Source organism: Drosophila serrata, unplaced genomic scaffold, assembly GCF_035046125.1.
Source record: "Drosophila serrata isolate PLE 108 unplaced genomic scaffold, ASM3504612v1 contig_228, whole genome shotgun sequence".
Classification (NCBI taxonomy): domain Eukaryota; kingdom Metazoa; phylum Arthropoda; class Insecta; order Diptera; family Drosophilidae; genus Drosophila; species Drosophila serrata.
Window position 1 is genome coordinate 1166880 of NW_028257126.1, and position 24144 is coordinate 1191023.

The following is a 24144-nucleotide window of genomic DNA, read 5'->3' on the forward strand; positions in this document are numbered from 1 at the left end:
GTTGGCCGGCAACTTAATTTAGCCGGGCCCATTGCGGCTGTCAGCGGACTCTGCGAGTTGCAACTGTGTATCTCTAAGCTACAGCAACTGTCCACTGTTGACCCATTTTATCTGCACGATTAACTCGTTCTCTTTTGGTCAACAAGCCAAGTCAACTTTTGTTTCAGCTCCGGCTTCTATTATTCTGTGTCCGTTTCCAGTTGAACGCAGCATCCGTGTGTCGAAGTAAACATTAGCCATTTGTGTACAAAAAGATATCGCAAACACGCGACGCGTTGTAAATGCAAAACACAAGAAAAGTTTTTATTTCTAGTTGAAAAGTGAAGTCTTCTGAACATTGACTAGAAAGTGCAACTAGAAAGACTAAGCAAGTGCAAACGAATCAAAAAATTACAATCGAAATTAAAGATTAAAGTTTTTTCCCAACTTAACCGAAAACCTTATTAATTCGATTTGCTACCTGAAGAGCTCTGAATGATGATGTCACAAGGGCGGCAAGAGTTGCCAAAAAAATAAAGTAAATAAATAAAATCATCATAAATTGGAAAGAAAAAAACTCATCGCGTCGTCTGAGCCCAACAGCCATGCTAACAAACGAGTATTTTTAACAGTTCCAGCGGTGTTCGCTTCAGTCAAGTGTGTTGCCGTCGCTGGCTTATCTACCCCTCCGCCCCACACCCCGTCCACGCTCTCTTAACACACACACATGAGCACTACTGCTGATAACGAAGCATGTAAGCGGCATGTGTAAATAGAAAATACAGTCAAGCTTCTCTAAAGGCAATTAACTTTGTTCGAGTAGTGTATCTATTAATATGTATCACAATTATTTATCCTAATTATTCTTTGAAATATTTGTTATGAAATGGTTCAATTGTGCGATTTTATATATTCTTAGTAACTTAACTTTTATAAAATCAGTACTGTAATAAAATAATGTCTAAATGTTTACGTCGCACTGTAGTTAAAACTTTAAAAACCGATCCCCGACCCCATTGGCCTGTCCTCCTTTGCTCATCGTTTATCTATTTGATTGCTGGCTGTTGCTGCTGCAGTCTAGATATAGATACTGGCACCGTTATGTGAACCATGTAACTGTATCCCATGTGCGGGCAAGCCTTATCATCCATCTCTGGGCACTTATCGATAAGTTTCCGTTTTCATGTTCACTTCTTTCGCAGATACAGTCTGTGTTGACAAGCCTCGTCATAATGCAAATACAGATACGAAATGCGAAATATGAAATACGAAAATGCGCTGACCTCATCGCGCGATAAAAGTTAAGAATCCGATAAGGTGAATTTGAAGAAAAGCCTCTTGTTTGAATTCATTTCCTTTCAGTAAAACGAAAGCGAAAATCCATTGAAAAGTCAACAATCACACGCAGAAATAGAGAAGAAAAGAGAGAGAATTATGGTGGGTGGTTGGTTCTAGAGGTGATGGGTGATGGAAACTCAAACAAATGCAATGACCTGAATTCTGAACATTTTGCGCAAGGAAATGTGAAAGGCGATAAGAAGACGCGGAAGAAAAAGAGTAAAATGTGGACCGGAAAGCAAAAAAAAAAAAAAACCAAAAGGATACAAGAGAAATAACAACAAAAATAAGGAAGAACACTAAATTCAAGTGAATTATTTAGAACATAAGTAAAGAAAAATAATCAAATGTGTAAAGGTGCGTAGAAAGCAAAATAATGAATTGAGGGTCTATTGAAAATTCCTATACTTTTTAAATGACAGTTGTTCTAATTTATTTCTTCGAATAATTTTCATTTTTCAAATAGTCTTATACATTGCGCTTTTATGAGAGATCCCAACAGTTTTTAAAATGAAATATCAAGAATTAATTTATAAAACGTGTGATATTCGTTACAATTTTATAGTTAAGATATATTAAGAAAAATATTAAATGTTACATTTACATTACATTTTTAAATTTAAAAAAAAAACTTGAATGAATACTTTACAATATTCAAATACACTTGAATACACAGTTTTTATATGCCAAGGACTTGTTACCAAAATAAATTATAAATGTAATTAAAGCCTATTACCATATATTACCCCGTGGTTGTCTCACTTTTTCTTTTAATTCACAACAGTCTCACAAGCAGCTCACTCTCAATGTCCCTGTCCTCTGTATTTATCCTTATTTTAAAAGCTTTTTTACGCCCACTCTCTCCGCACGTTGAAAAGGTAAACATGTGTTGCCAAAAACATAAAACATGAAATGCAAAAACACCCAGCGAAAATAACGGTTCAAGCAAGGCGCGGCACCTTTCGAAGCGCAGGCGACAAGTGTTTACGAAAAGAGAGAGAAAAAAAAGGTAAGAACCCGAAAACCCTGACTCCCCGAACCGCGCATGTATGCGTGAGCTGGGAGGCTGTGTGTCCTTGTGCCTGGCACAATACACCAGCAGTGGAGAGTGTTTCAAACGCGCTTGGGGAGGGGGTAGCAAGGGCCACCCGTTTTGTTGTTGTCAAAGTCTACACTTGCCTTGTTTCTTCTCGTTCCTCGTTCCTCTCTCGCTTTCTCGCTCTTGCCCAGCTTAGCTGTATTCGCAGTAGTGTGTGTGCGCGGGTGAAGCTGTGAGTGTGTGTGTGATGGAATTTACGTGCTTATTGAATTTTCAACGCAGCGAGTTGCGCGAAAAAAACAAAGAAAATTCGACGAGCTTGACGCTTTGAACTACAATTAATTTCAATTTAATTAAAAGCGCGATGGCAGGCTGGAATTTTTCACTTTATGGGTGTTGTTTTCTGCCAAGCTGCGCCCTTTACACAGATACACACTCACACACACATGAGCGCGTAAGCTGAGAAATTCTCTGTGCGAAAAATTCACAACTTGAGCTGGGCGAAAAAACACTTAAATACAAACAGATCGCGCACTGTACTTGATGGTTGCTGTCAATTGATCGGTGTGTACTGCCCGCACATGCTGTCCACTGTTTTCCGCTGCAATTTTCAATGCATTTTCCGCCCCGACCCGAGCGTGGACCAACCGTGCGTGGGAAAATTTCGGAACTTAGTGTGACCAAATATTTTTTCGTTGGTGTGGCCGCGCTTCGATAGCAAATGTCGATAAAATTGTAAGAATTGTAGAGGTGTATGTCTTCGATGGGAAGGTGTGAAACTTTGGCCTGTACAACTGAAAAAATCGGCAGGTAAAAACAGCTGATTCCAAATAAGTTTCTTATTCGATTTTTTTTTCCGTTTAACAACCGAAATTCGAAAGTATTGGTTCTAGAGGATAAATCAATCAATTTTGATTCCTAGATAAGAGGTTATGTACTTTAAATAAACAAACATTGTAATATGCCTACATATTTTCAATTGTCCTTTTAGCAAGACAGTATGAAACACCAATAAGACAAAAACTAGAAAAAAAAAACAAAAATTTATAACTATTCGGATGAATTTAAGGCTGGGACTGTCAAAAGTAAAAGAAAATGTAATGTTACATGGGTCCTTGGGTAATTTTACCTGGTCCAGCTTACTTTCGACAGCGGATACATGTATACAATTTTTAAGATGTTAATAAATAGCAACATTTTTTTTTATTGAATTTGAATTAAATTTATTGTTGTATATTACTGAAGTGTAGCAACGAATAATAGTGTGGATATAAAAAAACAAAAAAAATAAGCACAATATAAAAAAAAATACAAAAAAAAATTTAGAACGCCCGCCACAAATAATTTCCAATTTAACCTGCACTTGTAATAAAATAACAATTTTGGATTTAAATATATTCTTTATGTCGGGACGGCGCGAACGCCATTCCCGGCTACCAAAAATTACACGCACGAGTTATTCACATTAGGAATAATCGCAGAGGTCAACTCAGCCGAGGTGCAATGGCCAAGCCTCACTCCGGAGGAACCGCCTTCGTGATCACGGTTAACCTCTACGCCAGGTAAGTATGCTTTTCTCGGCTCGGCCTAGGGGTTTCCATGAACGAGCCGCTTGAAACCGTTGGGAATTATAAGTCTGCATGTTGAAAGATAAGTCATCCCCGAAATTATACTAGACATATTTACATTTGCAACTTTACTGGCCAGACATTGTGCCTACACGAGCGAAATATCCTCCATGGTCCAGAGATGCAAGTTGAAGTGGCAACTACTATCCAGTGATGGGGAAAATCTCCCTCAAAGATGACAACACGCGAATCACTCCAGCTAAACGGCCGATCGGAGCCTCCCTGGCAGCACGGAGATCCTGCATCGCATTTTAAGGACAATGACTTTGGTGTGGCGGCAGCTCGTAATGGAACTTCCGCCACATCCCAAAGCTTACTCCACCACTGCCTCTTTGAATGTTCTCTTTAGAGTACCCATTTTCCCGATCGATAAGTCTTCTTTCCCTAAACAGCACTGGCATTGTGTCCTTGAACGGAGATGACTCCTACCTCCCGTGGATTACTTCTATTCTGTTGCTGGAGGCAGATAGAAGAAACGGGTTTAAGAATTCGTGGTAGTGAAATAAAATATTATTTATTTTCATTTATATCTTACCTTATAAGTTAAGACTATATAATCGCTGTATGTGTACTGTCACCAGTATATTTACTTGTTTTTCAGTGGGGGCGGAGCAGTACCTCCTACAATAAGATCGTGCTGCAAAAATATCCCTTATATTTTGACGAAAATGTATGACTACATGCTCAAGATCCTGATCGTAGAGGACGTCGGTGTGGACAAGACCTCCCTCTTAGGGCGCTTCTTGGAGGACAGCTTCAACCTCAATTACAATGTGTGCCAGGCAGAGGTGGCTCCAAAGATGATGCTTCTACAAAGGATTCCTCCGGCAAGGAATTATGCAATGCATACGAGTTACTATTATCCCGATGCCAACGGTGTTATCATTGTTTTCGATACCACATCGCTCAACAGTTTTCGCTGGGGGGCAACACTCCTTGGGGCACATGACGCCGTGTTCCTTCAGCCAGTGGCTCACGTTGCGGAAGCTATTGGGCGATATGGTATCGGAAACAAAGATAACACCGTTAGCATTGGGATAATAAATTGGAAGCATGGATATGGTCCCCGCCGGCTAAATTCCACACTTGTAGGAGCAAGACCTTTCGAGCCGCCTCTGCCGGTTGCGTTAAGCGCGGAAGCGGTCCTCCAAGAAACGCCCAAAGAGGAAGGTCTTGCCCACATCGGGGTCTCCTAGGATCAGGATATTGAACATGAAGTCACACGTTTTCGCCGGAATGTAAGGAAAATTTTTCCTGGTAGATCCAGATGTAGTAAGGTAATGACTTGGACTGAGAAATATCCACTGACAAATCAAAGTTTAAAAGACCCCTAACTAATCAAAATAAGCATGGCTTGCTTGCATTTCTATAAACTTTGTAAAGTATTACACATATTTTAAAACATCTTAATTTCTCTCATATTGTTGAAGGTAAACTGAAATGTTTATATCTCGAATGAGATTTTAAAAGTTTTAATAACCTTTGACTTTATAGGTTTTAAATTAAGGTATTTCTCGTATGATCTTGTTGTCAACATTAAATGCTAACGATAAATTTAACAAGAAAGGAAGTTAACTTCGGCACGCCGAAGTTTATATACCCTTGCAGATAGAACTTCTATGACTAGGAATCCCTACAATATAAATTATATATATTTATGATTAAAATCAATGAATACCTGCTTTCATTTCATTCACCTATACATATTATATTTTCAGTTCACAGATTTGCATTTTTCCTCTACATCAAACGATCGTTTGTATGGCACCTATAGTTATAGAGACTAGTTTGCGTAGAAACTGACAGACGGACAAGCGGACATGGCTAGATCGACTCGGATGTTGATCCTGATCAAGAATATATATACTTTATATGGTCGGAGGTGCCTCCTTCACTGCGATGCAAACTTCTGACTGAAATTATAATTCCCTGCAAGGGTATAAAAATGTGTAACTGTTAAAGAAACTATGAAAAGTAAATTAAATGGCCAGGTGATTTATTACTTTTTATTTAAACACCAATATAGTCTTATAGTGCTCTTTTTATATAATTTTGGGAATGATTGGAATACGTTGTAATTCTTGAAAACGGCAAGCACTTATTTTATTTGTGTATTTATAGAAATGTTTAACAACATAGATTTAAATGTTCAACATGAAGTTTTGCATCTTTGGAGAGATTTCTGGCTGGGAGCAATGATTCATGAAATAATTTGAAGAAAGTTTGGTTTTTATTGGCTTTATTTTTTAGCCTTTGCCTTGGACTTCGAAGCTGTGGATGCTGTAGCCTTTTTGGAACTACCAGCTGCTTTCGACGTGCTGGCTGCTGTGGATTTTTTCTTAGTCTTTATAAGACCATCTAGTTCCAAGTTATCCTTATCCTCATCGTCCTCCGAATCGGCTCTAGTTCCGCTGCCCTCTTCGTCTCCGTCATCTGCACCCAAGTAGTCCTCATCGCCGCCACCAGCAGCCTCTGCTTTTTTCTTCTTAATTCCAGCTTGAGCGGAATAGGAGTAGGCCATTACTTCCTTGTTGTAGGTTCGCGTCATTGCGGCCTTTACTCTACCATCAACGGCATCCAGGGGCGATTTCTTGCCCGGCCACGAAGTCAACTCGACCAGCGAATCAAGATCCTCGCGTAGTAGATGGTAATCCTTCATGACTTCAATCGCAGCCGGGACACCTTCTTGCCCCTCCTTTGCTAGAGGCCGGCAAATATTATTTAGCAAGAATGGTGCGTAATCCAGCCGCACAGATAACCTAGAGCCTGAGGTGCACACCCTAGTATGATCATGGATTTCCTGAGCGAGTCTGGCTCGTTTTCCCGATTTGGAATTCTTTCCTAGCCAGCCAGGGAAGTTGATTTGGCCAGTGAAGTGGCCGCTCATGTGCTCACCAGGCAGCACTGAACTAAAAAAGGCCTGAGTGGGCAAAAGACTCCAAGCAGAATTCGCACGTATACGCTTATCGATAAGATCGCCGAGACTAAGCGCATCTGCCGTAGCCGCCACTTTAGCCAGCACATCCTTCCTGTGATAAAAGGAAAGAATGGTTCAAATAAATATGTTGTGATATTTCTTTGATTCAACTTACGCGTTGCCCTGCGGTGTCACCTGAAGGTAGTTTTGCTGCACAAACAGCGGGGCCAGGCTGTAGTCGTGGAAGAAAAGGTCGGATTTGTCGGCAAAGCTCATGCGCTTGTGCTCCTCGGCTGTGAATACTTTTCGCACCACCTCCCAAGGACCCAGCTTGAGATCCTTGCTGGCCACATACTGCCCCGTTTGGCCGGATGTATCCTCCTTTGCACTGAGCAGAGCAATGTGATTGATAGACTGACGGATATCGTTGTTGGTGGCAGATATTATCTCCTCCACCTTGGCAGGCGTTATTTTCACCTTCTCCTTGAAGCAGATGCTCATGATTTTACCTTTGATCTGTTCGAGACGCGGTCTCTGGAATCGCAGGTCATAGCAGTAATTGACCAACGATCGGATCTTTGGATGAGTGCGATCATTACACATGCATATTATAGGAATTGAGCTGTCCTTAATCAATGCGATAAGCTCCTGCATGCCACCGCGATCCTCGTTACCGGCCATCCCATCCACCTCGTCCATGATAAGCACATGCTTTCTGGACACTGCCTGTCCCTGGCCGCTAAAGTATCCCGAAAGAGATTTATTGCTCAGAAGGGTGGATACTTCATCCTTGAGCAGGCGTTTGCTGCGCGTATCTGAGGCATTAAACTCCACGGCATCGAATCCCAACTCCTTGGCCACCAAAGTGGCAGTCGTGGTCTTTCCGATTCCTGGCGGTCCTGACAGCAGGGCCGCCTTGTAGAAGCTGCCATCATCATTCTTCGCCCACGGATTAGGTCGTTGAGGCTTGTTCTTGCCGTCGTGGTTAACATACCACTTAGTCAACCAATTCATTAGCCTAAAACGAGTTCAGGTAAGAAAACTACGTGTATTTTTATCTTAATTATCACTTACTTTGTCACATTGCTGGCGGCTCCTGCCTGTCCCACAATCTCTTTTATGTTCGTGGGCTTGTGTTTGTCCACCCATGCCACACTAGCCTCATCCAGCTTCTTGGGTTCGGGGGCTTTTATAACCGGAGGCTGGGAACTTGGCTCTTTCTTTACCTTGTGTGTGACGGCTGGGGCTGGTTCCCCATCGTGTTTTGTCTTCTTGGCCACGGGGGAAGTAATGTGTTCCTCCTTGATTTTATGCTTGGTAGCAGTCTTTTCTTCCTTTATTTTGGGTTTAGTTTCCTGTTTCTCTTCTTTAACCTTTGACTTGGTGGCGACAGATTTCTCTTCGGTTTTCACCTTTTCTTTGCTTGAGCTCTGCTGGCGCTCGTTGGGGCTCAGTTTTTCCTCCTTAACCGGCTTGGATAGGCCTGACTTTTCCCTGATTAGGTCAAATAAACCATCTTCGCTGAGAATGGGTATGTTGAGCTCTTCAGCAACGGCCAATTTCTTGGGTCCTGCTTCTTCCCCTACTACCAGATACTTAAGCTTCTTGCCCACCACTGTCATCACTTTGCCACCGTACTCCTTGATCACGGCCTCGGCCTCCTCGCGCTCCATGGACTCGAGGACTCCGGTGACGACGAAAGTCAGACCACTAAGGCAGTTGGCCGATCCTTTCGGGATTTCCTTACTGCCCGGATTCAGGCAACTGCTGCGATTCTTGTATTTCTGGTACAGTGCAGCAGACATGCGTTTCCGTTCGTGACGTTCTTCGTCCGTTAAAACACTGGTCTCCAGATCCACCGGAGGCTTCGCTTTTTTAGCCCGCGGAGTGGCGGCTTTTGGCTTAGCAGCCTTCGGTTTGGCAGATTCCGGACTATTTATTTTAGGTTTTTCGTCGGATGTAGATTTCTTTTCCGTTTTGGAATCTGTCTCCACTTCCTCCGTGGCCCTTAAACTCTCTTCCAGGTCCACTTCCATGAGACTCTTGTCGATCTCCTCATTTTCAAACTCCAGAACCGCCTTGGTCTTTGGCTTGGGTATCACCACCCGCTTGGTTTCTCCACCAAATAGTTCCGAAGGATCCACGTGCTTCTTCAGCTTTGACAAGGCCGGTTTTTTGCCATTTTTGACCTTTTTAATTTCTTCATCGCTTGATATCACCTTGGAGGTCTTGCGTTTCTTGGATTCCTGGGGACTGGCGGCCACCTCGTCCTCGTCGCTTGATATTACAAGAGGCTTGCGGCGTTTTGGCGCCTTTGTTGGCGTCTCGGCGACTCCGTTGTCCGCCTTCTTCGGTTTAATACCCTGCGGCTTGAAGTACGATTCGATGCCCTGAAATTTATAAATTAAGATCAATTAAAGGCTTATCTGTGCATAAGGCGACATGTCAATAATACCCGTTGCATTATGGCATTTATTTTTTGAGATTTGTCGGAATTCCTGTGCAAAAAAAAAACTGTGTGACCGGGGAATTATTTATTAAATATCCGGGCTCTAAACCAGTGTGACCGCGATATTATCGATATATTACACCGTTTATACAATTTTTTCCTTGAAAATATACCGTAAATATACCATTAAATAATAATTTGTTTTCGTTATCAATCATTTTTAAATTTGTATTGTGGTTTTATATAAGAAATTCATTTTCTAGAAAGGGACCAATTAGTTTTCACCAACTGGCATTACCAACTGCGAAGTACTTTTGACATGTGTTTTATATACAGTGTGCGCACAAAATAAATAAAATAAAATTAATTGCTATATATGTATACATGTATACACCATCAATCTAAATTATAAAGCTTATTAAATTAATGTTAATTGAAAAAATCTAATCAGCTATTCGAATCAACTCGAGCTTCTTGTAAAAAGTTGGGTACGATTTAAGGCGCATTATAAAAGAAATACAAAGTCCCCGAAAATATTGGTTAAAAAATAAAAAGCCAGTGTGGATATTGACATAGACGACAAAATAAAAGGCTCAAACTTTTAATTATACCAGAGAATGAACAAAGTATTTTTCCACATTTTTCTTAATCGTTGCACTGCTTGCAATAATTCACATAAAGCAGTTTTACAGCGCAGACATGAACCAGTACTTCAGAACTTGTTATTGGTACAAGTTTATTAGCCTTTGTATAACGGTAAGATAATATTATTTATTTAATTAATTCATTTAATCTATTTAAGAAAATACCTTAGCTAAAAACTATAATAAGTACGAAATTGAAAGTTGTTCCTTTTAAAAAGAATATGTTCAGCCAAAGTCTATCGCTGAAGCCTATTTGTAGTAAATTTAAATTAGCTTTGTTAAAATACTCTAGTGAATGGCAATGTTGAATTATTTTCTGGATGGGTGGAATTTAACTAAAAAAGTAAAAGAGCTATTCATTTCATTGCCTTAAACTTTTTCAGACTTTCAATTTTTATAGTCGTGGACCCACATTAAGTTTAAGCATTCTCTAGTTTTAATAGGTCCTAGGCTTAGCACGGAAAATCTAAACAAAAACTGAAATATAAGGGGAATGAAATATGGATGGATATATTTTCATGCTTAAAAATGGGACGCTGAAAATGGTCTCTATATGTTTCTATCCATTAATACAATATTATTTTATGATTAAGAAGACAACTTAATTTAATTTGTTGAATTTACTTGCATTTACTTTTTTGCTTGCCTTTTTTCTTCCTACAAGGAAGAAGGTTATCACGGCAACTGAATTTAGCGAACCTACAACATATGCTTCATCAATCTTCTGCTAATGGAATGCAATCTAATCAAATCAAATCGGAATCACATCATCAACGCCACTTACATCGCCCAAAGTCAAATCCCCCGACACTCTTTTACCCGAAAGCACCGCACAAGCTGTTTAGTTGCATTTACAAGGCATTAGACTCGCACTTTTCCCGAGTCTCGCTTTTCCCTCGCTCGTTGGCAGCCAACCCCCTTTCGGCCAAATGATTACACGCGCAATTAAGGGTTGCGGCCAAGGCGGCTGGCAAGCCAACCACCCCTGCCCCCACCCACTCAATGGCCTTGGTTGCGGCTTGTTGCACGTGCTAAACGCCATCTAATGTCACCCTTGGGGCCGTGTTTGAACGATCGCCGCTTAACACCGATTTTGATTAAATTTAACATAAACAAACAAGACCGCGAAAAGAGTGAGGGAAACGGTAAGGGTTGACTTAAAATTAAAATTAAAAAGTACGTAGTATTGATTAAATGATATTAAATTCTATTCAGTAATATGTCATATATTCATTTTTAAAATAATAAAGTAATATAAAATACATTACATGGGCAGTTTGAGGACAATATATGTATGAGCATTTTGAATTAGTTAATTTTATTATCGATTTAATAACACATCGTTGCATAATGGTGTAATGTTTACAAAAATTTGCATTCCTATAAATTTATTCAGAAGGTTATACCCTATAAAAAGTATTTAATATTAATCAGACAAAATTATGTTCGACTGGATAAATTTATATTTAAATTAAATAAAATCTTAAGCTATTTCAATGAATTGGGTTTCATATTCAACAAGTGAAATCTATTCATCGAAGAACCACAGGAATGAATGAACTTAAAATAAAAGAAAATTCCGCAAAGTTGGGTAAAATAGTTAAACGAGAGTGCAAAGGGTTCGAACTTACCATATATCCCACTGACATATCACGACTGATGCCCAGACCACATGACTAAGTTCCCACACAAGGAAACAGAAGGGAAGGCTTTGAATATAAATTGACTTTGGGTGGATTCCGCTTGGCAGGATGTTAAATTATGCGTCGAAAGTAGCAAGTAAATAAATACAAATCGGGGGGTGGCCCTGGAGCCGCCCTCTTTTCACACGGATTTATTACATTTGCATTTGATTTTTCCGATTATGTGACATTTTCTGGCGCGGAGTCATGATGATGGGGGTGAGTCGTAAGGGGCCAGAGGGGTCAGTCCTTAGATTGGGTGGCCACTAATTCGAGAATGGCGTGTGATGGCGAACACTTGTTCTCCTGCTCACCCCCGCTGTCTCATTTATCGATCATTAACGCTGGCTAATCCCCCCGTCCACTCCCCTGGCCTCTGGTTAATCGTGATTAATTATTTTGACGCATTATTTTGATTCGATATTTATCAAAATGTCGCAAAATAACGCTTAGCCTTTTATTATGTTTGCTTAACTGATTAATCTTCGACCCGAGTTCATGTTAATGTAGTTGACTTGCCCACTTCCCCTGTTTTTCCGCCCTTCACTGGCTCTTATGGCTTTGACTAACTGGGGTGAGAAAATTGGTTTTTTGTTTTAGCTTTCTATGCAAATCAACCTGTTTCAGGCTTAACTAATGAAAAATAGCAACTTCCTCTGCCTTCGAATATTATATAACATACATGAACATATTTGAGTGGGAATTTAAGTTCATTTTCAGACTTCTAACTGGGTTTCTTTAGTTTTTAAATGAATAAAATAGTTGAAGAGTTGACCATAGATTTAATAAAATATCTAAATGCATGTAGGATTTGTAATACACAATTATATAGAATACCGGTAGATGCTTCCAACCTGCATGTACCCCTCAACAATTACCATTTATTTCCTCCCAAAACACAAGAACCTTAAAAGGTTAATTGCCGAGATACCAGAGAACTAAATGCTGGAAATTGTTAAACTGGACGGAAGACGGAATTAAAGCCAAGCCCAAAGCAAGCCAAATCGATGCGAACCCACACAGAGTCTGATCGTTGGGGAACAAGTTTCCCATGGACAGAAATTAATAAAATTTGCAATTTACAATTTGGAAGCGACTTATATATCAGTGGGAAAACATGGTGCAATGTGCGCGGAGAAAACATGTTCAACAGTTAATAAAACAAATAATTGCATCGTGTGTGCAATAAAAAGAAGGTTAAACGTGGCCATAGAAAGCCACCACTGCAGACTAGACAGAGAGGGCTAGATGGCCGCAGAGAAAGAAGGGAGACAAGGAGGCAGTGAAGAACGAAGACCTACAGACGACAACTAATCATCAGACCCAGGAGCAGGAGTAGGAGCAGGAGAAGGGGCAGGAGCTGGAGCAAGAGCAGGAGCAGACCTGGACATAGACGCAGACGTCGCGCCAATTGGAATTGCAAATCTTACACTAGTGGAAACGAGAGAGATAGATACACATGCGGCTAAAGAGGGAGGGATATACATATCGAGGAGCTGCGACAAGGATGTTGGAATACAGGAGCGGTTTTGTGGTTACATATGCTTTGGTTAGACAATGTTTCAAAACATTTTTAATAGGCGAATTTAACTAATTTGTATTAAAGAAACTGTTCTGTTTTCTATTCCAAATTGATCTGTCAGGCCTCTACCGCACACTTGTAAAATAAACGAACCAAAGTTTGCTTATTTAGTAATGCAAATGTTTGTATTAGCGCTGATTTAGATCAAATAATTTACAGATTTTAAGATATTTAATAAAAGGAGTTAATTTTACGAGTAATGAAATTATAACTACAACACAGAAACAATTATCGTAGGTTAAATCTACAATATTTTTTAGGTTCAAGTTTTACTTATGATAGTTTAAAAGTATTCAGATTTTTTTGTTGATTCCACTAAAAAGTTTGCCAAAGAAAATGCATTTTTATATATCCAACTTCTCGAAATTCCAATTCCAATAGTATAATTTTTATAGGTTAAAAGTCCAAATAAATTCACTCCCATGCAGTTTGGATTCCATGTGAACGAAGAACTCCCCAGAACGCTCCTGTGAGGAGCCACCATTCCCATCTCTCACACACATTGGCCCCCGTCTAAGACAAAATGGACGATGACGATGAGGCGGCGTATTGGGGACTGGGGAGCTTCGGAGCTTGGGACGGGGAAAGAGAAGACGACGCTGATGATGAGGAGGAGTAGGACACACAGGTTCATTCTCCCATAAATACGCTCAGCGGGTGTTAAATATTTTGTACGACTTCTGCAAGTCCTCGACTTCGAAGCTCGGCAAAAAGACTGTCCAGGACCCAGACGCATCGCTGGGCTATCTCTTAAACAAACGTACAACTTTTGGCCCAAACGCCTTTGTTCATCAATTAAGCTGTCTGTCCAATGTCCTCCACCAACTCGCCCCGTCCCCCGATCCTCGTCAGCTTGTTCGTGCACATGAAAGAGAGGGCCATATGACGCATGATAGAGACAGAGAGAGAGATGGGTGGCTGGGGTACAAGGAGAGCTGGAGACACATGCTATGGCTTGTAAATTGTGCGTCGGTCAGAAATTGAAATATGGCGTCGCAACGCAGGCAAATTGAAATCAATGAAAATGCTGTATCCTCGTGCAGGGCTTACTTCGGGCTTCCACAAGGAATAGATGAGGGGCGGAAATCTAGGAAAAGCTAAATTTAACTGACTTTAACTTCTTTGGGGGAAATTGTAGTTAAAGTCGATGTCTTGAAAATGTAACTTTTGCCAAGAATCAATTCAAATTGAAATGGTTTGCTTTCCGTAATAATTAGGTTCAATGAAATATTAACTTTCTCTGAGAATCGCATTGAAATGCAGTCTGCCAAGTGGATCTGAAAGGGGTAAGACAAAGAAAAGAAATATTGAGAATTACTTTAAAAAACTTTAGCAGAACTAAAGCTCAAATTATATTATATTCGATATATACTTAACTACAAAATCATAACAGTATCAGCAATATATTAAGCTTTATCCCCTTTTTCTCACCAAGTGCGACCAACAGCAAAAGCATTTCTATAACACAGATATTCGGATCCTTTTTTTCTGTCGACGGATCTAAAATATAATATATCTCGATACCGGTTCACTCGGCCTTCTGTTTAGTTTATAATGAAAACGATCGGAAAGTATCAAGTTTTTTACTCACCTGTGCCCATGGCAGATATAGGGATAAATTACCAAATTATAATAGTATAAAGTCGTACTGAATATCAAATTTAGGCAGACTTAGAAAATTATATGAAATATACATATGCATATATAAGTATTGGCTTACATGGTTAGATACTCAGAAAAAATATATATTACCGAGCATGTATTTATTTTCCATTTGATAGTATTTAAGTCACACTTTCGGTACCTACAAGTTTTTAAAAATATTAATGTTAAGTACATTCAACGAAGCCTTCTAAATAAAATAAGTAAAAAGGAAAATATTTGACAATGTTATTATATTTTATCTTTAAAAAAAAAAAAATTTGTTTTTTACTTAAACTTCTTAACATGCAATCAGTTTAGCTTACTTTTATTTCCTTCTAAGACCTTAAACACATTTTAAATAATTACAACTTCTTGCCTTTTTATTGAATAATTCAATCTACAAGACATTTATGACCAGGATATATCCGATTACCAACTTTCGGATTGCCACCGAACTGTTCTAGGCTCATGTGATCATCACCCGGCCTCAACTTGATGAAATCTCCCACTCCTGGGCGCACTGCCTCTCTCCACCAGCCGTTTATAGATATATTTTAAATGCCGATAAAAGCGCATGTACGACAAGCAGCTAAACAAGAGACAGAACATGCCATCATTACCACCAACCGATCCCACCCGATCCGAACTGATCCAAGCTGGGCTGAGCTGAGCTGAGCTGTGGTGAAGATCGGACGCCGCGCCATGTTTGATGATTAAATCTCGAAAATGTTAATGACGCCGCAAGCGGAGGCAGCCGTAAAAGAAGCCCCCAAGAGCCTCCATTCCAGATGGAACCAAAACTCAGACATGGAAATTAGCTGACGATTGCCGGGCCAGGAGGCGGAGCGGGGATATCGATCGGTCGTTAAACGAACGCCAAGGATCGGGATCGTGATCGGGATCGGTTTTCATTTGACGCGCTCCGCTCTGGCGGCATCTTCGTATTGATTAACCAACTGAACCCTCGCCCGATCGGAGCGATCAAAATACCTATTAGCAATTAAAAGACGAAGAAGAAATCATATATGCACGTATGACAAGTTGGGAAGGTCGAGCTAGGTACCGTTGCTGCTCCATCCTGCGATCCCTCCGAGTCCCCTCGTTCACATATGAAGTTGAAATTATGAGACATTAAGTGACTGTAGGTTAACAACCAAGACAACAAAAAATGAGAGGAGAGACTGGGAAAAATATGAAAAATATTATTGCATTGTCTGGCCTGAGAGGTGCAGAGGGGGTTTTTCTTTATGGACCCCTCCTTCGGTTTCTTCCCGTTTTGGGTTCTTTTATGTAACTGGTTTTATGTAACTTGTCTTAAGCCCTTTGTTATTGGCGGGATTCTTTATCCGCGCTGCATTGTGCAGCAGGTATTGATTGTGGTGTTTATAACCATGGATTTTTGTGAGTCTGGTGTTTTAAAAATTGTTAATATTCTCGATAGCAATAGATTCAGTAAAATTCCTCAAGAATGCCTTTTAAGCTAAGTGTATTTTCAAGTATTTTAACATACATTCTGTTCTTCCACACAAATGGGGGAAGAAAAGTCAAAAACAAACAAACTTGGCCCGTTGATTTCAAGTTTTGTGAAGATTAATTGAACAATCAATTTAAATTTTTATAGGTTTTCAACTTTTCATTTCTCTTACACGATTTTCAGTGTCCCTTCTCGGTCTCTGTTGTAGTTTTTGTTGTTGTTGGGTTATAAATTTGATTTCTTTGTGGCATTGGAATCGGTCTTTAGCTCTCGGTTCTTCTCTCTCCCAACTTCTAAAGTTCGGCTTAATTTAAAATTATGAAATAGTAGCATTAAAAGATATAATCTGTGTTGATTTTGGCGCTTTATTTTTGGATAAGGAGAAGCAAGAAAAGTAAAGACTAAAAGGTTTTTATTTGTATCTATTCTTTAAGTCTATTAACCAATCTATTAAAGTTTTATTTTTAAAAGTTTTATTTGAAATTGCCAATGTTTTGATGGCTTTCTATTAACTAGCCATAAAGTGCATCACAAAAAATATATTACTTTCGTCGAAAACATTATAGAGAGAAATTTAACGACCAAGAAAATTTGCGCTGAGTTTGTCGACAATTCGCTATATTTTTTTATATAGCCGATTTTATGGCTCAAAAATTACCAGTATTTGAGCTGGAATATCAGTATAAAATGTACTTGGTTTATTTATACCTATGGAAGACTGGCGCCATTGCAGAGAAATTTTAATAAAATTATAAATTTGATCATACAAACACATGTTGAACAGACTTTTATTGGATCTCAATAATGGTTCTCTTCAGTTTATTACCCACCAATGGTGGAGGGACTGTGACAATGGCAACACCTACGGATTTTTTTAGTGCATAACTGCTATAGGTTTTACTGGCCCAACCTTTTCTTTTCTTTCATTTCCATTTTGATTTAATTTATGTGCATTTTGAATGCATTTTGTATGCATTTTACCCTGTTTCTATGGCGCATGCGCTTGGGTTCTTGATCGGACAATAGTTTTTCCTAGCCCCTTGGCTGTGAGCAAACAAAATCTTTATAGTTTACACACATCAGCATTTTATGGGTTGGTTGACGTTGGTCCGGGGATAGTCTCCTCATCTCGGATCCAAAGCCGTGACAGATCTGGTTGCATATGCGCCAGCGATTTTTGATTCCCCAAATCATCAAAGGCGGGATCTCAAGTCGATCAAATAAACTTGAATTTTGATTTCTATTTGTTTCCCTAATTTGCGTTACAGAATTATCAACCAATGTTCTATGTTCTTTTAAGTTTACTCATTTATTAAGTTATATACATTATTTATCTGTATGTTAAGGAAGACTATAAATAAATTTTAAAACCTTTAATTTTAAGTTTCCAAGTATTTTTTATTTTTTTTATTACAAACTTTCCAACGTCATGACCCTAAAAGAGCAAACAAGTGTAAGTTTCCCTTTTACCTTTCAATTTGCCATGCAAATAATAGAAAACAATCTTTCTTTTCCTATGAAAACTCTGGGATGATTGTTGAATTGCTATGCAAATTTCTCATTTTCTCCCAAAATGAGCAACCGAAAGAACAAAAAGCGAAACGAAAACTTTTACATTTCAATTTTCCACACTGTCACCCCAGCAAGGTGGCTCCACCGCCTAATGCCCCAACTAATTAATGAAAGTAAATTAATTTATACGTAAATTGTTTTGTTTAGCAACGGTCTCTGGCCCTGGAGACAGACCCTTGGTTTCGGGGTAGGGTTTTATCAATGGCTTTGTCCGACGCTTCTTGAATGCCTAATGAGTCAGTCCGGGAGAAGCGTTCAAAGTTTTCTGACTCTTGCTTGAGTTGACTTAATTCGCTGTATAATTGTTGATTTGGTTTCATTGGGTTCCTTAGTGGAACGTGGGAGATTTTCCCGCTTATCGAACTCTAAATTGGGGGAGTGTACTTACAGTGCTGCGGTCGAAGTGCGATTGTATTCGGATTTGGGGAACTGGAGCAGACTATTAAGTGGCACCATCTACGCAGCAGATGCGTGGATAAAAGCAAAAAATGTACCATCCAATAATCAATAAAGAGTTGCAAAAGAATGGATATAATTTTACATAAAGTTTGCGGATTTACTAATGGGAAATTAAGTAGATTTTGGTTGGTTTCTTCCATTTTAAATTTAATTCTTGGATCACAACTATTTCGCATTCCAATTCAATGCGTCTCTGCCTTAGAAGCAGCCTGTTTTGTTCGCCAGGACACTAAACAAATGGCACAATTGATGTTCAATTATGTTTTTGGCAAGCCGCAGGAATCCACTTAACTTAGTTCACGGTCGCCATTCGCCACTCGAATGAAAGCTCATTAAGTCGTGTCAGGGGTAGTCCTTGTGTCATCAACTGGGAGGCTGAGTGGGGGGGATGGCTTATAATGGGCCGGACTGAACAAGAGCATAAAGCAATTATTTGCATATCCCCCAAGAGCGGCAGACAAAGAGCGCAAATTGCAGCACACAAGCCAGGAGCGGAGCTAGGAGTTGCGGGGGTGGGTTTTCGGGCGGTCGTCCTGCAATTTGGAAAAGCGATTTGGAAACGAGGAGCATAATGAGCGGAGCATCCACCTGCCCCGTGGCCTCTGCTGGTGAGACCCACTGTCATTCATTCGACCATTGTCATCGGCCCACTCGTTTGTGCATTCATTTATTCAATTGTGGCCACTTGTTAGGACAAAAGCCTTTTGGCTTCTAGGACATACTGTACACAATGAGCGGCAAATTTTCTTAGTGCACTTAAAAAAATTATTTCCTTCGTTCCGTGTTAAAATATTAAGCTGTTTATTTATAAAACATTCTATCTTATTTCAATTGACAATTTTCCTTTATGTAGATTACAAATTATAGAAGGATGAGGCGATTCCTGTAGTTCTTTCAATTATTTTCAAAACAGATCGTTTTCTAAAGTGAACTTAATGCACTTAAAGTTTTTACTTACTTTACTTTTTATTTAAAATTGATTGTGGATTACAGAATATTATTGTTATAAATAATGAATATATAATATATAAATCACATGATTATTATTATAATTCTTATAATTAAAAGTTAAAATATATAAATTCTTCAAAAACTTCAGTAGTTAATTCAACCAATTCTACATTCTTTGGTAAGCAGTTTTTTAATTTTTGTACAGTTTTTTTAATGTGTAGTACGCCTCCCCCTTCGAACATTAACTTGTTTGTTTGCCTCTGATTGTCGTCATCGTCCTTATCATCGTCATCAGCCAGCCACGTTGTCTCCGCCGCTGATTCGAGTTGCTCTCCTAGATGACGGGGTGGCATCGAGGAGGGCGAGTGGAGCGTCTGATGACGGACTGGCGCTGTCAGGCGCATTGAAATTGAAATTGTTGCGAACGCAGGGGAAGGGGAAGGGGAACGGGGCACGGGGCACGGGAAAGTCGAAGAAAACTCGCCTCGTGTCTTGTGCCGGTGACACTCCGCCTTTTGTGCTCCAGATCCAGATCCCCACTGAATGGAACTGTTTGTTATGATTCCTTCAACTTGTCGCCATGATTGCGCATAATTGGGTCACATGCTTGTCACAAAAATACGTAGCTCCTGCCCCCGATCGCATGCCTCCTTCGTCCTCGAAATGTACAAGATTTTTCATTAAAATTGTCAGATTTTCTTTTATTTTGTTGGCCTCTGCGATGGCTTCCTTAAATTGCTTTCTTGTGTGGCAGCAAAAAAAAGAAAGAAATTTGAATCGCATATATTACTGTGTGGCTTAGTTGATGCTCTAACTTTTTCGGAAAAATAAGGAAATATTAAGAGATACTTTCAAATCAACTTTGTATTCGCAAGATATTTTCGTATCACTTGATTATAATTATAATAATAATGTTAAAACTTGTAATTTTAGCTCCTCTCTTACTTAAATTCTAAAAAAAAACGAAAAATTCACAGTAATCTAAATTTTAACTGTTTTACTTCATCGAGTAACTATCCTAAAAGGTTCTCATTTTGGCAAAGGAGATCAATATAATTTAGTTACCCCATAAAAGTTAGGGTAATTTTCCTTCGACATATTTTCTTTCTCCCCGAGATTCTCATTGCCATTTCATGCTTTTGATTGCGTACACAATTTTTTGCCGATTTTTATTATGCGCCTCGTCGTTTATTTTGCAGTGCATAATTTATGCCCGTCTCCCGTCTCTCTCTCTCGTTCTTCCTCGCTCCCACTTATGTGTATTGCGATATTACGCCGGTTATCTCTTTCGATGCTCCACCGTCGTCCGTTGGCGTCGCCATTTTTTTGCGCTTCCTGAGCCAGAATCTGTCCCCTGGCCGGGTCTCGATTTCGTTTCGGTTCCTTTCTGGCTACTGGACCGAGGTCTCTGGACACTGGTCCCTGGTCCCTGGTCCCCGTTGTTCGCTGCCCCTCCTCCGTTGCCGCTGGCGGAAATGTATTTACACCAAAACGTCCGTAAAATGGCGGCCATAAAATAAAGTTTTAACGGATGTTTACGCAATGCGCATGAATTGTCCAATATTGACAAGAGACAGGAGGAGATGGCGGACGATTGGTTGGTAGCCCAAAGGAAGGAACTCCGCGTCCGAGGGCAAGGCTATTGAAATTTTAATGGCCCGGGCCACTAGTGGCAGTGACGTCTTCAATGGCCTTTGGGTGGGGATGGGTCGGGCTCCTTTCAAAAGGAGCTGTGGATTTTTTCAGAATGTTGTATACAGCAAGGGGGAGTGTGATTATCCCTTAACTATTTGCCATCAATAAATTAATTCGCAAATATTTAATCTTTAATGGTAAAATGTTCTTGAATCTAGAACCAAATCTTTCCAATTTCAAGTATCAGTAAGGTATCAGTAAACCTGCTTTTCAACTCTGACAAGTGGCTTCTCGAATTACCAAGCAATCTGGACCCTTCTCCGCGCTTCTCATTCTTCCAAGTGTGTGGCAATTGCAATTTTTGACTGCAATCCTTGGTAATTTAACCCAAGCCACCCGCATCGAAACTTTGGAGGGTTAATCGGGGACATGTTGGAACTGACAACATAATTATCGACCCGCCAGACAAAGGCAATGGGACCACGCCCACATAGTTATGACATTGACAGGACCTGCTATCTGTCCAACCTATCTCTGCCCGGACCGGCCCTCACCCCCCGAGAAACGTATGTATTTATTTAAACGAGGGTTGGCAAGTCCAGAAACTCTGTTAGCTAATAGCGCCGAGATGTCGTTGCCAATTTATCCAACGACCCTTGAGCGAAAAGAAACTTCACGCACAATAAATTTTTCATTCGTTGTCATTAAATCATTTCGGAAGGCCCCAAAAATATGTATATAAAAAAAGGCAAGGAAAGAAAATAAAGGAAAAAGGAAAATGAATTGAGGAAGCTGAAAGGAGCCAAGGATAATGACAAGCAACATGCTGCAAATGTCAGGGCAGACAGGAAAACGGAAACGTATTGGCGCAGTGAGTTCGCAATGGCTGCCAGACAGAAGAGGAGCAGGATACAAGTTGGGGAAATCTTTGAATAAGTTCAGAGAATCGAGACTTTAGAGTCGGAAAACTAAAAAAAGAAAACAACTAAAGAATATTAAAAAATATGGAATGATAAGGAAAACAAACAATTCATTTAATAAACTTGGGAAAATAATCAAAATATTATTTAACAACTTAGGAAACACATAAGTAAGAATAAAGAACATGGAATAATATAGAAATAATAACTTACTCAAGTTTAACTTCAAGATAACATAAAATTTTAATGATATTATGTAATAACCAGATTTAGGTACTTAATAACTCTAAATTTAATTCTTCCAGAATGCTTTCAAAATACTAATAAATCCCAGAAAATAACCTATGCTTATATTATTTTAAAAACATATGTCTTATTTAGAGTACCTTAAAATCGAATACTTTTGTTAGCCTGGAATTTTCTTCTTCCTTCCCTAGACAACTGCGGAAACGGATGCGGGTGCGGACAAGTTAAAAAACGACTGCCAAGAAATAAATATATATGTATGTATGCAAAAATGTACGTATAGACGCTTTGAGAGATGCGACAAATATCCATGAAAATCATAAATTATGCAAAATATATTTGATTAAAATTCATTTACTGCCAAGAAGCGAAGGAGCAAGTGGGAGAATGATAAATGCCCGACGAGAAAATCAAAGCAAATCACTTCCAGCCGCCGAAGAGCGGCCGAAAATGTTTAATAATGGAAATCCCCAGAGCACGCCCAGAACTCAAATGCAGGACCCCGAGCACGTGTCCTTGCACACGCCACACTTCATAAATTTTCCCCCGCCGGACGGTCGCCGAGCATTTACAGTTACAGTTATGATTGCCCGAAAGTCAACTGGGGAACGAGGCGTTCGGCGGATGTCCGCCCATCCGCCCATCCGCCCGTCCGGAAGCTAAGCCTCGCAAAAAGAAAACCGCAGCAAAGTAAACACACGAAGGACGACGGAAGAACATTTCCCTTCAATGAATGAAAGCCCCTGTAACACTCGAGCAAATAAAACAAACGCAGATTTACAGAAAAAGAATATTTTGTCCTGCTCCCAGAAGGTAAAACCAAAAAAATGAGAAAATTTTAAGGTTTTCTTCTTGGGAAATTAAATAAAATGCTGTATTTATTATAATCCACAAAAAAAAAATCTATTAATTGTTAAAATACGTTTACTCTCATTCTAATTGGTGTTTAGTTAGCGATAGCATCATCCGAATATAATAAGAATTTAATATGATACCCCTAAGGATAACTAAATGTTTTTCTCTGTGTAAAAACCACCCTCTATGAGAAAAGTGAGAAAACACATAGACACATTGTGGCCCAATGGCTGAGCGAGGAATCCTGCGCCGCAATCAAATCATCTGCCAAGTTTATGATTTATTTAACTTTTTTAATTGACTTTTTCCGAAAGCGCCAGCTCCTTTTCCCCCGAAAACCAGGACTGCGTGTGAAAGGATAATGGTGGGTCTTCAAACAAGGAAACTTCACTTGCAGTTCGTTGTTGTTGTTGCTGCTCGAAAGAAATGCGTCATATGAACGGAAGTGGATGGGGCTGCGGATACGGATGCGGATACTGATGCGGAGGTGTGTGAGCCATCGTGTGCGTGGGGCGGCAAAAGCATGGTACTGGGCTTGTTGCAAATCCGGTTTAGTCTATTTATTTGAATGCCTATTTTTATGCTCATCCGGCTGACGTTCACTTTCCTTACAACCCATTAAAGGATATCAAATAAAAAGAAACGAGACGAAATGCTTTTGATTTATGTAATGGTAATTGCTTACGAAACACTGGAAATGGCACAGACGACCTTTTTAGGGATTTCATTTTCTTGGATCTAATATTAGCTATTTTAAGAAGGAACATCTACTTAGGTAACATGGAGAATGGGGACTCTTGGAGATCTATGAAATGAGATTAATCAATATGTTTTATCTGATCCTCAGTAAGGCAGCCATAGCCTCTAAATTAAATTATAGCTTAGTTGGTAATTGTAATATTACGATTCTGTCCAAAAGCCTGTAAAGGAATATTAGCCTAATTAATTATATATTCCAACTATTAATTGACTTAGTTTATAAATTAAAAATAATATAATTTGTAAATTAACGAATCTATTGATCCTGGTTCTTATACAGAACGTAACAAAATTCTCCTACAATCGGTTGGAGAACAAGAGAGTTATCAGTCCATAATGTCTAGTAATGTTAAGCCTCGAATGTTTTTTTA

General features: G+C 39.5%; 2 protein-coding genes and 1 non-coding gene across 3 annotated transcripts in view; all 3 read right to left on the minus strand.

The window, feature by feature from the left end:
* LOC110188121 (Chondrocyte-derived ezrin-like domain containing protein) overlaps window positions 1-3148 on the minus strand; it is a 33196-nt gene extending 30048 nt beyond the window's left edge. The window contains exon 1 of the mRNA XM_020957700.2: window positions 2497-3148. The gene's annotated coding sequence lies outside the window, so the exon portion shown is untranslated. The remainder of the gene's footprint in view (window positions 1-2496) is intronic.
* A 613-nt stretch (window positions 3149-3761) lies between these two features.
* LOC147644144 (U1 spliceosomal RNA) lies at window positions 3762-3926 on the minus strand. The gene has a single exon (XR_015271047.1). It is a non-coding gene; the product is annotated as a U1 spliceosomal RNA (small nuclear RNA).
* Window positions 3927-5963: 2037 nt separating this feature from the next.
* Window positions 5964-9500, minus strand: Gnf1 (germ line transcription factor 1). Its single transcript, XM_020957056.2, has 4 exons — window positions 9357-9500; window positions 7976-9291; window positions 7077-7919; window positions 5964-7013 (listed from the first exon to the last, which is right to left on the minus strand). Exons 1-4 carry the CDS (start codon window positions 9363-9365, stop codon window positions 6224-6226), a joined length of 2958 nt encoding a protein of 985 aa, XP_020812715.2. The 5' UTR covers window positions 9366-9500; the 3' UTR covers window positions 5964-6223.
* Window positions 9501-24144: the final 14644 nt, after the last annotated feature.

Coding starts and splice junctions, on each gene's coding strand:
- Gnf1 (XM_020957056.2), bottom strand. Junction 7,920..7,975: donor GCCGCCAGCAATGTGACAAA/GTAAGTGATAAT, acceptor AACTCGTTTTAG/GCTAATGAATTGGTTGACTA. Junction 7,014..7,076: donor GTGACACCGCAGGGCAACGC/GTAAGTTGAATC, acceptor CTTTTATCACAG/GAAGGATGTGCTGGCTAAAG.